The 14,437-nt window shown below is 36.4% G+C and overlaps 1 protein-coding gene across 4 annotated transcripts in view; it reads right to left on the bottom strand.

The window, feature by feature from the left end:
- SETD2 (SET domain containing 2, histone lysine methyltransferase) overlaps positions 1–14,437 on the bottom strand; it is a 117,246-nt gene that overhangs the window by 56,957 nt on the left and 45,852 nt on the right. For all 4 annotated transcript variants that reach the window (XR_011075597.1, XM_068556973.1, XM_068556974.1 and 1 more), the window contains exons 6-9: positions 11,468–11,591; positions 10,112–10,189; positions 8,308–8,405; positions 6,088–6,214 (exon numbers count right to left, since the gene is read on the bottom strand). Coding sequence is in view for 3 of the 4 variants with exons in the window: in XM_068556973.1 (XP_068413074.1) it covers positions 6,088–6,214; positions 8,308–8,405; positions 10,112–10,189; positions 11,468–11,591 (427 nt within the window). In the remaining variant the exon portion in view is untranslated. The remainder of the gene's footprint in view (positions 1–6,087; positions 6,215–8,307; positions 8,406–10,111; positions 10,190–11,467; positions 11,592–14,437) is intronic.

Below are 14,437 nucleotides of genomic sequence, written 5' to 3'. Positions count from 1 at the left end.
GATAAAAGTACAGAATGAGCTGATAATAAATTAGAGAAAAGCAAATCTAAAAGAAAAAATCTTGAAATTTTCTGTTACTTAACTGGCTAAGTGTCTCACTTAATATAATTTTAGGCAAGGCATTGAAACATTTCTATTTCATATTATATCCCAAAACTCTTTTATTAGGGTATATAGAACAAAAATAAATGAGAAAATATAAAATGCTGCCTGCAAGAAGTTGAAGATACATAAACTCATTTTTTCCTTCTAAAAAGTACATTTGAGGCTCATCCTTTTTCGTTTCCAGTATTATTTCTTAGGTTTTGAATAGATTAAATACATGAACAGAAAAGCCAATTTATAGTTAAATCTTAATGTAAAACAATTTCCTTAAAGATGTTTTTTTCCTTGCATATCCTAAATGTAAAAATTTCCTGTGTCCCAAATTCCAGAGGATTAGCATAGGAAAGACCAAGGGCTTTAAAATACTACTTTCCCTCTCAAATACAAGAATCTTGCTTTTGACAGTTTTGAGATGCAAATATTCACTAAGCTTATATTTCCTTTTGGGGTTATTTCCTTTTCATAATTAGGCATGTAATCTTTAAAGTTAAAACTGAGTTGTTACTTTCATTCATCAATAAACTGAGTAGATATTACTGTATAAAAGGCACTACTGGGATATAAAAAAGTAGCATTCTTAAGGAAATAAACAGTAAAAATGTAGAAGTATAAATAACAAAATTTTGCAAACAAAATACAGAAGGTGAACAACCTTTGAACATTCCTACTATAATGATAAGCTTAATGGTTGTATTACATAAAAGTAAGCATGCCAATCCTAGTGGTGATATGATACAGCTTCCATAATTTTGGGTACTCAAGTGAACAATCAATTGTGGAATTAATAACTTTTAGGACATCTGCAGGGGAGGAAGCCAGGAGATGACTGACATTGATTGCTTTCATTAAATTTACTAAAAGTATTTATTTTTCATTTATGGGTCACCACCTTCGAAAAAGGATTTGTGGTAAGTATAAGGAGGATTAGGATGTATTTTAATAAATTACTGATAAATGAAAATTTATATGTATATAGACAATTCTACAGCACTTAAAAATTTATTCTGTTAATTACCTAATCAGTCCAAGAAAAATGTTTATTCTTTATTTTGGGGTATGAACCGTCTTTAATGGGTCTAAAGCACCACTGTTAATACATTCTGATAAATATAACATACATATAGAAACAATTAGTAAATAAACAGGTTTAATAAACAAACAGTTGAGCAATATCCATGGCAACCAACACTCAGGTAAAAGGGCAGGGTAGGGGGATGGGGAGGATACTGTCAGTGTTCCTGAAGTGCTCCACGTGCCCCTTCCTTGTTATAATACCTTCTCTTCTTAACTCTAGAGATAATGTCTCCTAACTTTTTAGGAAATAGTTCTGATTTTTAAAATAGGTTTACTACATATATTATAAATCCCTAAATATTATAATTTTGTCTGTTTTTAATCTTTATGTAAATGAAATCACACTGGACAAAAAATCTTTGTGCCATGGTTCTTTTTCAATCAACTTTACATTTTAAGTCATCATTTTAAGCAATCATTTTTGCATGCAACCATAAGTTTCTTTATTTTTGTGACTAGTTTTTCATCATATATTATAATTTATTCATACTAATGTTAATGGGTATTTGAGTTGTTTCTACTTTTTCTAATGTAAGCAATGCTGCTGTGATTCCTGATGTGCATTTTAAACAAGTCTCTCTCTGGTTATAGACCTAGGAGTGCAACTGCTGGCTCATATAGTATACATACATTCACCTTTAGTAAATAACACCAAAGTGTTTTCAAAAGTGATTGTATCCATTTACACCTCCACCACCAGTGTATGAGATCTATTGTTCCTGTGTATCATCTGACTTAATTTTTATCAATGTGGTCAGTATGCAAATAACATCTGATAGTAGTTTTAATTTGCACTCCCCTGATTACTAATGAGGTTGAACACCTTTCCACATGTTTACTGGCTATCTGGATTACTAAAGTGTCTACGGAAGTTGTTTATTTTTCTTTTGGGGCTATTTTTTTCTTATTGATTAGACAGAGCTCTCTATATATTCCAGATACTAGGATTTGTTTGTTATCTGCTGAAAGCAACTATTTCCTTTCTTATGTGGCTTTTCACCCTCTTTATTGTGTAAATTAGTTACTGTTAATTTGTTTCACAAACTCAAAAGAGATTAAGGTAAATTTCAGACTATTCCCTGTTTATAATTTACAAACTACAAATAACATCAGATAATAGTAGGGATTTATTATACCTCCATCAACTAAGTATTTAATTAAGTACCTAGTTTGTGACATACCCAAAGGAGACAATCACCTGTCCTGGAAGAGCTTACAGTTTTAAGTGGATAAACTGTATGTACATAGCTTCAATCATAAGAGCAAGGAATAAGAAATGTTCACCAATCAAAGGTTAATATGGGGGGACAGATGCAGACTACAGTGCCATTAAAATATTCTTGTTAATAGTTAAAATATGCAAAACTATATTTTAAACTGCTGCTATCTTTTCCTTTCCATGGCATCCCCTACCCAAAAGAATTCCAAAAACTAACACTTGGGAATTTCTTTCTTTCCTTTTTTTTTTTTTGCTGTACCACGCAGTTTGCGGGATCTTAGTTCCCCGACCAGGGATGGAACCCAGGGCTATGGCAGTGAAAGCACCGAGTTCCCTGCCAGGGAACTCCCTAACACTTGGGAACTTCAAGAGGTGCTACTTTTGTGATTCTATTCAACTGTACCTGACCAGAACTCAGAATCTAAGCATCCAGCCGCAATTTCAGTAGGAGACCAATCCAATTAAAACTAAAGTGGAGTTAAACTCTTCATTACAGTCAAGGACAAACGACCCTTCTAGGAACCCAGATTCACTCTGGGTCATTCCTCTATCAGGGCAAAGTTTCATACAAAACATCCCTGTTCCGGAACAGCTTCAAATTCACATCTGGAGGGCTTCACTGGTGGCGCAGTGGTTAAGAATCCGCCTGCTAACTGCAGGGGAAATGGGTTCGAGCCCTGGTCCGGGAAGATCCCACATGCCACGGAGCAACGAAGCCCGTGCGCCACAACTACTGAGCCTGCGCTCGAGAGCCAGCGAGCCACGACTACTGAAGCCTGCACGCCTAGAGCCTGTTCTCTGCAACGAGAAGCCACTGCAATGAGAAGCCCACGTACCGCAACAAAGGGAAAGCCCGTGTGCAGCAACGAAGACCCAAAGCAGCCAAAAATAAATAAATTAATAAATTAAAATAAAAATTCACATCTGGAGCAACCCATGACTTCAGCCCACCAACTGACTAGATTCACTTTACATCTAATTTAGTCTACAATACCATAAAATACTGATATGAACACACTATTACCAGAATAAAAACAAGCAGGCAAAAACCAGGAATATCTACAACTTGGCCCCTTGGGGTTGTTCCTGAATCTTATCAGGAAGGTAGAAAGCCATCTGATATTGTTATGATGGCAGTATAATACCACCCAGGAAACCATCACACTACAATAACACTCCCCACCAATAATGCAGTTTTTAATGTAAGTTCTGAAAACAGAAAATAGCCAAAGGGAAGCTTTTATGGAGATTTTAGCTTAGGTCAACATGTTTAATGACTACTTTGTGGTTGCTCTGGTAAACTATCAATTACATGAAACAAGAGTTAAAAATAAAAGTAATCTTGATGAAGTTTAAAGAAAAATTCCCTGTAATAGTCAGGTCCAAAAGCTAATAGGCTATGACCCAGTGACCCCACGTCCATGGATATACCTTAAAGAAACATGTACAGAAGAGACATGTGCAAAGACATTAAGAGCAAAAGATTGGAAACACAAGTGTTCATCAGTAGGAATATATGCAAATAAACTGTTATATGATGAAAACCTTTACAGCAGTTAAAAATGTACATATATATACATATACATACACCAACATGGAAGAGTAAAAAACAAATTGTAGGGGTTTCCCTGGTGGCGCAGTGGTTAAGAATCCGCCTGCCAGTGCAGGGGACACGGGTTCAAGCCCTCGTCCAGGAAGATCCCACATGCCGCGGAGCAACTAAGCCTGCGAGCCACAACTACTGAGCCTGCGCTCTGGAGCCTGTGAGCCACAACTACTGAAGCCCACACGCCTAGAGCCCGTGCTCCGCAACAAGAGAAGCCACTGCAATGAGAAGCCCACACACCGCAATGAAGAGTAGCCCCCGCTCACCGCAACTAGAGAAAGCCCACGTGCAGCAACGAAGACCCAACACAGCCAAAAAAATAAATAAAATAAAAATTAAAAAAAAAATTGTAGAAATATATATATATATATCATTTCTAAAACTCTACACAAAGGAACTCAATACGGTTAAAAGCAAAGAAAAGAGCTAGACTAGCTCTTTCCCGTCGCTTATTGGGTGACCTTGTAACCTCTGTGCTTTAGTGTTCTCATCTGTAAAAGAAGGAAAATCCTTGTACCTAACTTAAAAGGGCTTATTGTGAGAATTAAATGAGTTAATGTGTCAGGCGCTTAGAAGAGTGCTTAGCACACAGTTACAATATATATGCTCTCTAAAAAATAGAGCTGAAGCAACAATACTCTAAAGAGCATTTGTTCATCTTGGGTGGTAGAAGCATGGGTGTTTCTTGTAAACTTTCCCTTTTTGCATTTTTTAAATGACCCTTTTTTGACCCTTTTTTTTTTTTTGAATTTTTAAATGGCCCTTTCTAATGCTTCCTGCTATCTAAGTCTTCTTATAGAATTCAGATTCTCAATTACTAATTCTCTCCAATTAATTTGGGTTTACTGACATCACCTTTTAAGTATTATATTTTTATCCCTTTCCTGACTTATGTTTTCTATCTGCTCAACTAAATAGTAAGACTACTGTCATTTATAATTCTTAACATAAGTATGGGTTCCTGAAAAGCCTAGGAATGAGCTAACTGCAAAAGACTCACAGGTGGATTTGCTGGTTAACACCTCTGGCCCCCTGGCTCCTTCTGGCCTTCCACTAAGATTCATAGGTCTGGGGATAGGCCCAAAAATGTGCATTTTTACAAGGGACCCTGCCAAGTGGTTCTGAGGTGGAGAAACACTGCTCTGACAAAGGGATCCTCAGAAAAAGCGGGGGCGTGGGGGAATTTTTAAAAACGACACAAAATTCTTGTCCCAGTTAAGAGCTCCTGTAGTAGCAAGATACCACTCACCTCCAGTTGTGACTCAGGTGAACTGGGATAGAAGAAAGGCTATCAACCACTGTTCTAATGGATTAAATACAAGGACCATCTGAGACTATCCCTTTCTCATTCTTGGGTTGCCTGTTACCTCTCAAAACTCACCTTACTCTCCAAGGAGGATTTTTAGAGATTTTAAGAACACGTGCAAACAAAAGACAAAACAATATTAAAAGATTAGGAATGTAGAGCAGACTTATGTGAGTCAACAGATAAACATGTTACTTATACATAAGATTAGGAGTTTTACAGGCTCTCAAAAACTATTAGCCTGTCTGGGGGGCTTCCCTGGTGGTGCAGTGGTTGAGAGTCTGCCTGCCAATGCAGGGGACACAGGTTCGTGCCCTGATCTGGGAAGATCCCACATGCCGCAGAGCAACTAAGCCCGTGAGCCACAACTACTGAGCCTGCGCGTCTGGAGCTTGTGCTTCGCAACAAGAGAGGCCGCGACAGTGAGAGGCCCGCGCACCGTGATGAAGAGTGGCCCCCGCTCGCCGCAACTAGAGAAAGCCCTCACACAGAAACGAAGACCCAACACAGCCAAAAATAAATAATAAATAAATAAAAATTAAAAAAAAAAAAACAAAACTATTAGCCTGTCTGTTTTCAAGATGACTTCAATAGTTCTCAGTATCCAAGTCTCATCTCCATGAAACAAAAATAGCAATCGTACTTCTTTTCCATGATTATCTCATTTGACCCTGAATTTCTCTGGTTGTAGTTTGACTTTTCAAAGTTCAATCAGGAAAGCTACCTCCCTTCTTAAAATGCACATGGTGACAGTTGAAAGAAGAATGGAACACTTACCGAATCCTTCTTCCGAGATCGTTCTTTCTTCATTTTCCCTCCTGCTGCTCTGATGCTGACTCTGTTCTCTCCTCCCAGGTAACCCCGACAATTAGCCGACCCACAGAAACATTTCTGCGCTTCTTTCCTGTTCGAGGAGCATAGGAAAGATGCCAATTATGTGAAAGTAAACCATAAAAAATGTTGATAGTATAGCAATTACATACAGGAGAAGAGTCAATCCAGCTTAAAGGAAAAAAACAGTTTTTTTAAGAGACACCAACAAACCTGATACTAGCTAATGGAAATGCCTGAAAATTGCTCTTAAAAATAAGTCATTCTTTATTAGCTAGACAAAACTAGCCAAGAAATTAATAAGTAATTTCTCCATTTATGAGAGTTTCTACTAATGTATGAAAATAAGAGATCATATATACCTGTTGGGGCTAAGAACAAAATTGCTTAAATAGATCAACACCTATAACTTATATGTAAATATTTAACTGACACACAGAACAAAATGTATTATTATGAACAGATATATAGATATAAAATGCATAATTAGTAAAGGACACTTAGAAGGAAACAAGTGGTTATTAAAAGTTATCATTACATAAGGATGAGACACTACTAATAAATATAGTAATAAATAAATGTAACCATGGAGTCAAGGTAAAGTGGAGGAAAGAATACTGGCCTAAGTCTACAGCCCTGGGTATAAACCACCTCTGCCATTTATTTACTCTGCAACCAGAGCTACCCAAGGAAAACACGAAGGACTATTCCAAAAGTAAACTGATAGATTTAGTATATTACAGTAGCAATCAGAGGCACAAAAATATTTGATAAATACAGCAGGGAATCACAAACAGCACTTAATTTCCAGTTTCCTTTCTTTCAAAGAGGACAGTACAAATACAAGAGGAAAAAAAAAATAATGGAGCCCTACATGGAACCTGGTCAACCCCAGAATACTTGACCATTGCCTAGATCCATTAGTTCATGAGGTGTTGCAAAATGGTGATACCATTACTGGCTTCATTTATTAGCTAAAATAACCTCTATAAAGAACTTCCTCTCACCAACGGCTTGGTTTAATCAAAAATTCACTTGGGAAAGGAAGGATAAATCCTTGATTTTTTTCTTCTTTTAATTTTTAAACTAGTGGTTACTCGTAGGGAGAGGGAAAGGGGAAGGGGCAAAAGAGGGATAGGGGATTAAGAGATGTAACTATTATGCATAAAATAAATAAGCTACTAGGATGTACTGTACAATAGAGGGAATATAGCCAGTGTTTTGTAGTAACTATAGATGGAATATAACCTTTAAAAATTGTGATTCACTATGTTGTATACCTGTAACTTATGTAATATTGCACATCAACTGTACTTCAATTAAAAAAAAAACAAAAACTAGTTTCCAAAATCATGAATTGGTTCCTTTCAATTATGACTAATGCGCTTTTATTTTTAAAATGTCATTAAAACTCATGGATTTTACGTAGTGTGTTTCAAACCACTTGCCATTATTATTCTTAATGATGCTTAAGTGTTAATAAGAACTCTCCCACTTTTGGTAAGTGAGATTCTATTCAAGCTACCTCCGAAGTCCCTTTGACATGACCCTCCTAATCTTTTATAACTGGTTTTCTGGTATGAGGAGATTATCCAGAGTTATCTTGTTCAATACCTGTCCCAAAGTTGACACCAGACATTTCTCCGAGGAACCCTGTTCCTTTTAGTGGGGTTTTATTAAAACCACAATATAAATGCTAGGGGTATTCAGTGCTATTGCATCAGTTACTGGTTGTGGTAGAACTAGGTAACAAATTATTTTTCAGAGTACAATATGGTATAGATGAGACATGATAAAGTCATGAACTGATAACTGACAGATGAATTATGGCCACACAGGGATTCATTATATTGTTCTCTTTATACCATGTCAACACCCTGTTGACATTTCTGTAATAAAAAGTTTTAAAATTACATTAGAAACATAATTATATAAATAAGGCAGCATGAAGGTCAGAGGAGGAACATGTAGTTCCAGTACAATATCCCTTAATGGCCTGAAGTGTCATACAGAAGGAAAATACACAGAACTAAAAGAGAACACTATAGATAAGAACTGACAGTACATATAACTTCTTAGTAATTCACATCTAAGTTTTAGATTTCTATATCTGAACAGTCTATTTCTCCATCAGAAGCAGCAAAACAGAACGGAATCAATACTCACCCATATCTTTGGAACTGATAGTCAAATGTTAACTCTGAGCCTGAAGGAACCAGTTTGGTGGTAAAAAACCCAACTCTCAGTTGTCCGTTCACAGTCCACTGAGATGTTGTTTTTAAAAGAAAAGAAATTAGTAACTGGTTAATCTATGTGTGTGTGTGCTTTTTTTTTTTTAAAAAGATCATCATCATCTGCCTTAATTATGCATGTGCCTCTTTAGATAATAAAGGCTTTTCCAAATAGCTAACAGGGAAACTAAAAAAAAAAAAAAAACAGAAAAAACTTAAGTATCACTCTTATTTAATGAGCTACCAGATGAATATCATCTATAATTTAACTCTAATAAAAGTAACTGCTACTTTAACTTATCTTAATACACATTTCCATATGGTAAAGATTCACTTGTAGTAAAAATAGGCAAATATGGAATGCTTGGTGTCACTGAGTACCAGGCGAATTTGTATTACCTTATGTTGAAAGTAACTAAGATAAGATGGGGCGTGGAAAAAGGGAAACAACAATGCCAGAAGTTTAATTTCATGAAGCAGTGGACATAATGCTGAGTGTAGAGAAAGGGAAGGGAAGCATCAGAACAGATACATAAAACTCAAAAATTAAAATGGGGGTAAATACACAGGGATTGGACCTTGTAGTTCCAGAATACGTAAGATGTAAGTTGACTGGGAAGCTCCTGTCCAGACCATTTGAACCCCTACTGATGAAAAACCCAGACTTAAAGAGGTGAAGAGAAGCAGTACAGGTGGAGTCTCACAGCTAGACATGTGGCCACCAGCTGCAGGCAAAACTAGAACCAGAACTTAATTAGGTTAAATAATTTCACACTGGGTTCTCCTATTCGTTATATGTTTTGGCCCTTGGAAGAGCTGTATGTAAGATCTATTAGTACAGAGATCAAAGGGCAAAAAATATCCAAGAGTCAAAACTATTCAATATGAGAGGAAATCACTGATATATTTTTCTAGGGCGTGGGTCCATAGCTTTCTTAACCTAAAAAAGAACCAATATTCTAATGTGCGTATATATGCTTTTTTTTTTAACTCTAAGCTTAAAACACAAATTAGAGGGTACCAAGATCATTACCTCAAAATGTTACATCGAATTCGGTAAATGGATTTATCAAGTGTCAACTATGTGCCAGGCACAAGGACATAAAGATAACCAAGACCCAAAGTCTGGCCTTTGTTGAGGAGGAGAAGTATATCCACATGCATACCATATACCGTCTCTCTCATCTGTGGCCATTCAGCCCCTTATAAATGTTACTAAAACCACCAAATTTGGCACCTGGATAAGACTGATATAAAATCTGAATATAATAGTACACACTGGACTTCATCAAAATTAAAGTTTAGTTTTTCATTTCGGCACCTTAAACAATATCTAAAATTTATGGGCAGAGATGTGACAATTAAATGCAACTGGAGTTCCTGGATTGGATCCTAGACTAGAAAAATGACAGATGGCAAAACTTGAATAAGGTCTTTAGACGAGTTAGTAGTTAACAGTATTTCCTGGATTGGGTAATTGTATTATGGTTATGTTCAATGTAAACATTTGCAGAAGCTAGTGAAGGATAATATATAGGAACTCTGTACTATTTCAGCACTATTTATTATTTTATACATCTAAACTTACTTCAAAATAAATTTTAACAGAGTAAGAAAAAAAATCATTAAAATGATTAAAAAATAATATCCATGGGTACCTTTGGTATAGAATCTAAAATTAATAGTCAGAACAGCAGTCCTGAACAAATATCCCAAACTCTAAATCTACCTCAACTTACTTTTTGAGTCTCACAGTTTGGTTCACAGCTGTGATTCATGAACCGGGAGCAATTTCCTTTCTGAGTGGCATCTATTATCTAGGGAAAAGGATAATTTAACAGTTAAAAATGAGACCTTAAAACATATGTGCATTTTGCAAAGGCAAGGCATCCGGCAAATTTACGACCCTTATCCCTAATCCCCAGTTCCTTTAGAGAACTCTCTCATATTACTTTACACATCAAAGTGACAAATATCCGGGGCTTCCCTGGTGGCGCAGTGGTTGAGAATCTGCCTGCCAATGCAGGGGACACGGGTTTGAGCCCTGGTCTGGGAAGATCCCACATGCCACAGAGCAACTAGGCCCGTGAGCCACAACTACTGAGCCTGCGCGTCTGGAGCCTGTGCTCCGCAACAAGAGAGGCCGCGATAGTGAGAGGCCCGCGCACCGCGATGAAGAGTGGCCCCCGCTTGCCGCAACTGGAGAAAGCCCTCGCACAGAAACGAAGACCCAACACAGCCAAAAATAAATAAATAAAGGAGTTTCTTTAAAAAAAAATAGTGACAAATATCCAACTTCTTCCTCAGAAAGATCTCTAACTATCAACATTTTACCTAGGGGGCAAAATTATCTCCATATATATCAATGTCTCATTTTCTTTTAGCTATTTCTTACATCCTATTATATTCCAATCTTACTTCCTGTGTTTAAAACTTCATTTTCAAATGCATGCGATACCACAGTGCAGTAGCTCTCAAACTTGAGTATGTATCTGAATCCACTGGAGAGCTTGTTAAAACTCTTGCTGAGCCCACCCTCAGAGTGAGATTCAACAGGTCCTAGGATGGGTCCCTACAACTTGCATTTCCAGATTGAACGTAGAGGCAGACATGAGAATCTAGCTAAATTCTAGTAAGCCAGACATTAAAGAGATTTGTAAATGGTACTCCTCACTAAAAAAAAAAACTTTTTGGAAAATGCTTAATTTTCACAAAAGCATATGTTATTTGTGTCAACATCATAGGCTTATTGTCACTTTTAAATGGTTTAATAAAAAAAAATTTTCAACTTCTCAGCTTTCATCTTTAATATAAATATTGATAAATATAATCCACATAAACAAAAGCTCTTTGGGGGCCATCAATAATTTTTAAGAATTGTAGTATGAAGCATGTATGTTTACATTTACATATACATGTAAATACCCCCCTCTCCCTCATCCTTTTTGTAAGCAAATAGAAAAAAACTATCCACACTGTTCAGCTCCTTATTTTGGTCACTTAATATATTTTAGAGATCAGTCCATATCAATGACCCCTTTCAAACTCAAGAACTTCCAGATCTGTTTCAAAACAAACACATTCATGCCACTTACCTCATCATTCTTCAGGGCCATGAAATAGTAGTGGATGTTTTTGTTTCGTGCATACTCCTTTACCCGGGCTTTAAACTCTTTATGATCAAGTACCTCTCCACAATATTCCAGGACAAAGGTGTTCCTGGCAAAAGAAAAACAGCATTTCCTGCCTAGGAGATATACGGAAAACACATACATCCATGCAAAAATAATGAATTTTAAAAACTATTGTAAAGTGGACAGATTTGCTATTACACAAGATGTAATTAAAATATATGTAAAGTGCCTAGCAACTAATCGAGGTTAATTTTCTCCTTCCTAATACTTTGCAAAGAATGTTGACTCTAAGAAGCTTTTATAATTTACACTTATAACAAAATGCATATCCTTGCTCTCACTAGATATTAAAACGAACTTCCAAGTCTGGTTTACATTATCATGAAAACAATGATTCACAACTGAGAAACAGTTATGAAGAAATCAGAAGCAGTGAAAAATTAGAGGCTTTATGTCCTAAGAAAAAAGAAGGCAACTTAAATACAGCAGCCCTTCTACTTAACTACCTTTACTCTCAAAGGTCTCTAATGATGTTAAAGGTCAAATATACCTCTTCTCTGACTGCATTCTCTGTGAGTTTTCTCTAGCATTTATCAACAATCATGATTAAGCTCTCTCCTTGGCTTCTTTCAGTTACCTTCTACCTTTGATTGTTCTTTCATGGTTATTTACCTATTTCTTCTCTATTGAAGATATTCTCAGTCTCTTCCCTCTCCCTTTATTTTATAAAAGCTCATTCTCACCAATGACTTCAAGTATTACCTCCATGTAAACAAATGCTTCTCTACAGTTTAATCCCAAGTTCTGACCTGAAATGACCTACCTGGAAGTCTTGTCTTACCCTTTCAAAATAAACATGCCCTGGAATTCCCTGGCTGTCCAGTGGCTAGGACTCGGCACTTTCATTGCTGGGGCCTGGGTTCATTCCCTGGTCGGGGAACTAAGATCCCACAAGACGCACAGAGAGAAAATAAACAAATGTGCCCTAACACTAACCAAAGAGATTTTTTAAATGTAAAAATGTAAATCATTTGTATTTGTTATGATATACTGACATAATCAGTATACTTCTCCTTTTTTTCTTTTTTTTTTGGCCACGCTAAAAAAATGCTATGTTTAACGCTTTCTTTAAGAAGCCAGAAACAAAAAGCCACATTTGTATTTCATATAAATATCTAGAATAAGGTAAATCCATAGAGATGGCAGATTTAGAGGTTGCCAAGGGCTGGGAAGAGGGGGCAATAGGGAGAATCTGCTTAATGGGTAAGGGGTTTCCTTTTGGGGTGATAAAAATTTTTGGAACTAGACAGAGGTGATAGCTGCCCAATATTATGAATGTACTAAATGCCACTGAATTGTGCACTTTAAAAAGGCTAATAATATATTGTGTGAATTTTACTCCACCCCTCCCCCACCCCGCAAAAAAGCAAAGTCCCATTTGGTATCCAATAACATTAAGTCAACCTAGACAGCACTGCCTTCCATTCCTATAGCCTAAAACTTGAGGGTTTTGGTAGGAATTTGCTTATTTTTTTGGTGGCGTCTGTCATGGTATTTTAACAGTAACTAGCAGCTTTGCTCCAAATACCTCCTCCTCATACCGTGCACATCTGACAGTATGCCCTTCTTAAGTGGGAATACTCTACCAGTGAACACCTAAATAGCTTAGAGTTAAAAATTTATAAAATTGGTATTACCATCAGCACATGGAAGTACATGAGTGAAGGTGTGGGAATCCTGGAAACATTAAGTCCTAGTATATTTTACCAAAGCAGGGTTCTCTGTGGGTTGAGGAAAGCTAAAGAGCTTCAGGAAATTTTAACCTGCTATGTGAACCAGTCACGCATTCTCTCCTCTCTTCTCCCATCTCCTTCCCCGTAACAGACACGGACTCCTGAGCCATCAAATAGTCTCTGTTGCATACAACAAGAATTTACGTTAAAGGTGAAGCTATGTTAGTGCAGACTCTGCCAAGAGGCAGTGTCCATTACTACCCCTGTAAGAGAGGGTTATGTCCAAACTGGAGTTCCTTTAAAAAAATTTTAAAAAGACTCTCCAAAAGAAAAGCCTGGCTGGCTTGAGTAGAATAAAAGAAAGCATACCTGAAAACCTGCATCTAGACCAGAGTTAGTGATTTTAGAAATGCACCAGACTGCCTTGGGGAGTACTGAGTTCAGTGTTGTTAACAGTGTTCAAGGGAAGCTTAGTCTACTATTTATTTAAAATATTATAAAGGATCCAATGAATTTGGATATGAAACATACTGAGATGATTCTGAGATACTTGTTTCAAAGAAACAATTTAAAAATGGTTATAAACCAAAATACTTTGATAATACTTTGCAGAAAAGGGAAATATATGAGGTTCCTACTATCTACTTTTTTATATAATAAAACGTGGGTTTTTTCTGGTTGGTTCTCAAAAGGATAAGTGACATGAATATCATTTCCTATTTTCACAATAAAAACCAAATGATTTGGCTTTCAAAAGATACATGAGGTTCCTGTCAGAAAACTAAATTACCTGGTGGTGGTGGTGGTTATTATTATTAGGTTATTTGCTACCTGGTTGCTTTGAATCCCCACAATTAAAAGACTAAAACCCCTCACCCCATCCCAATTCCCATTCAACTGTGGCCATATGCTTAGGATTCTGAAACAATAGTTGTGCCTGAGTCACTAGAATCAGCAACTGTTTTATTTTCTTCCTTTATTCCTTTGATGTATTTTTAAAAATTCTTCAATCATAAACATATGTAATCTGTATATACTTAACTTTAAAGAAAAAGGTACTCAACTTTCATAAGAATACTTAAATATGCTATATGTAAGAAAATTAGTGGTTAAAGGAAATACCGAATATGGTAGAAAATAAAACTGAACCTTTTATTGCATTACATATAAAAGTTACATGACTTTAGAAGGCAACATT

This window comes from Eschrichtius robustus, chromosome 12 (genome assembly GCF_028021215.1).
Source record: "Eschrichtius robustus isolate mEscRob2 chromosome 12, mEscRob2.pri, whole genome shotgun sequence".
NCBI lineage: Eukaryota > Metazoa > Chordata > Mammalia > Artiodactyla > Eschrichtiidae > Eschrichtius > Eschrichtius robustus.
Note: the sequence above shows the minus strand (reverse complement) of the source record. Positions and strands in the feature narration are given on the sequence as shown.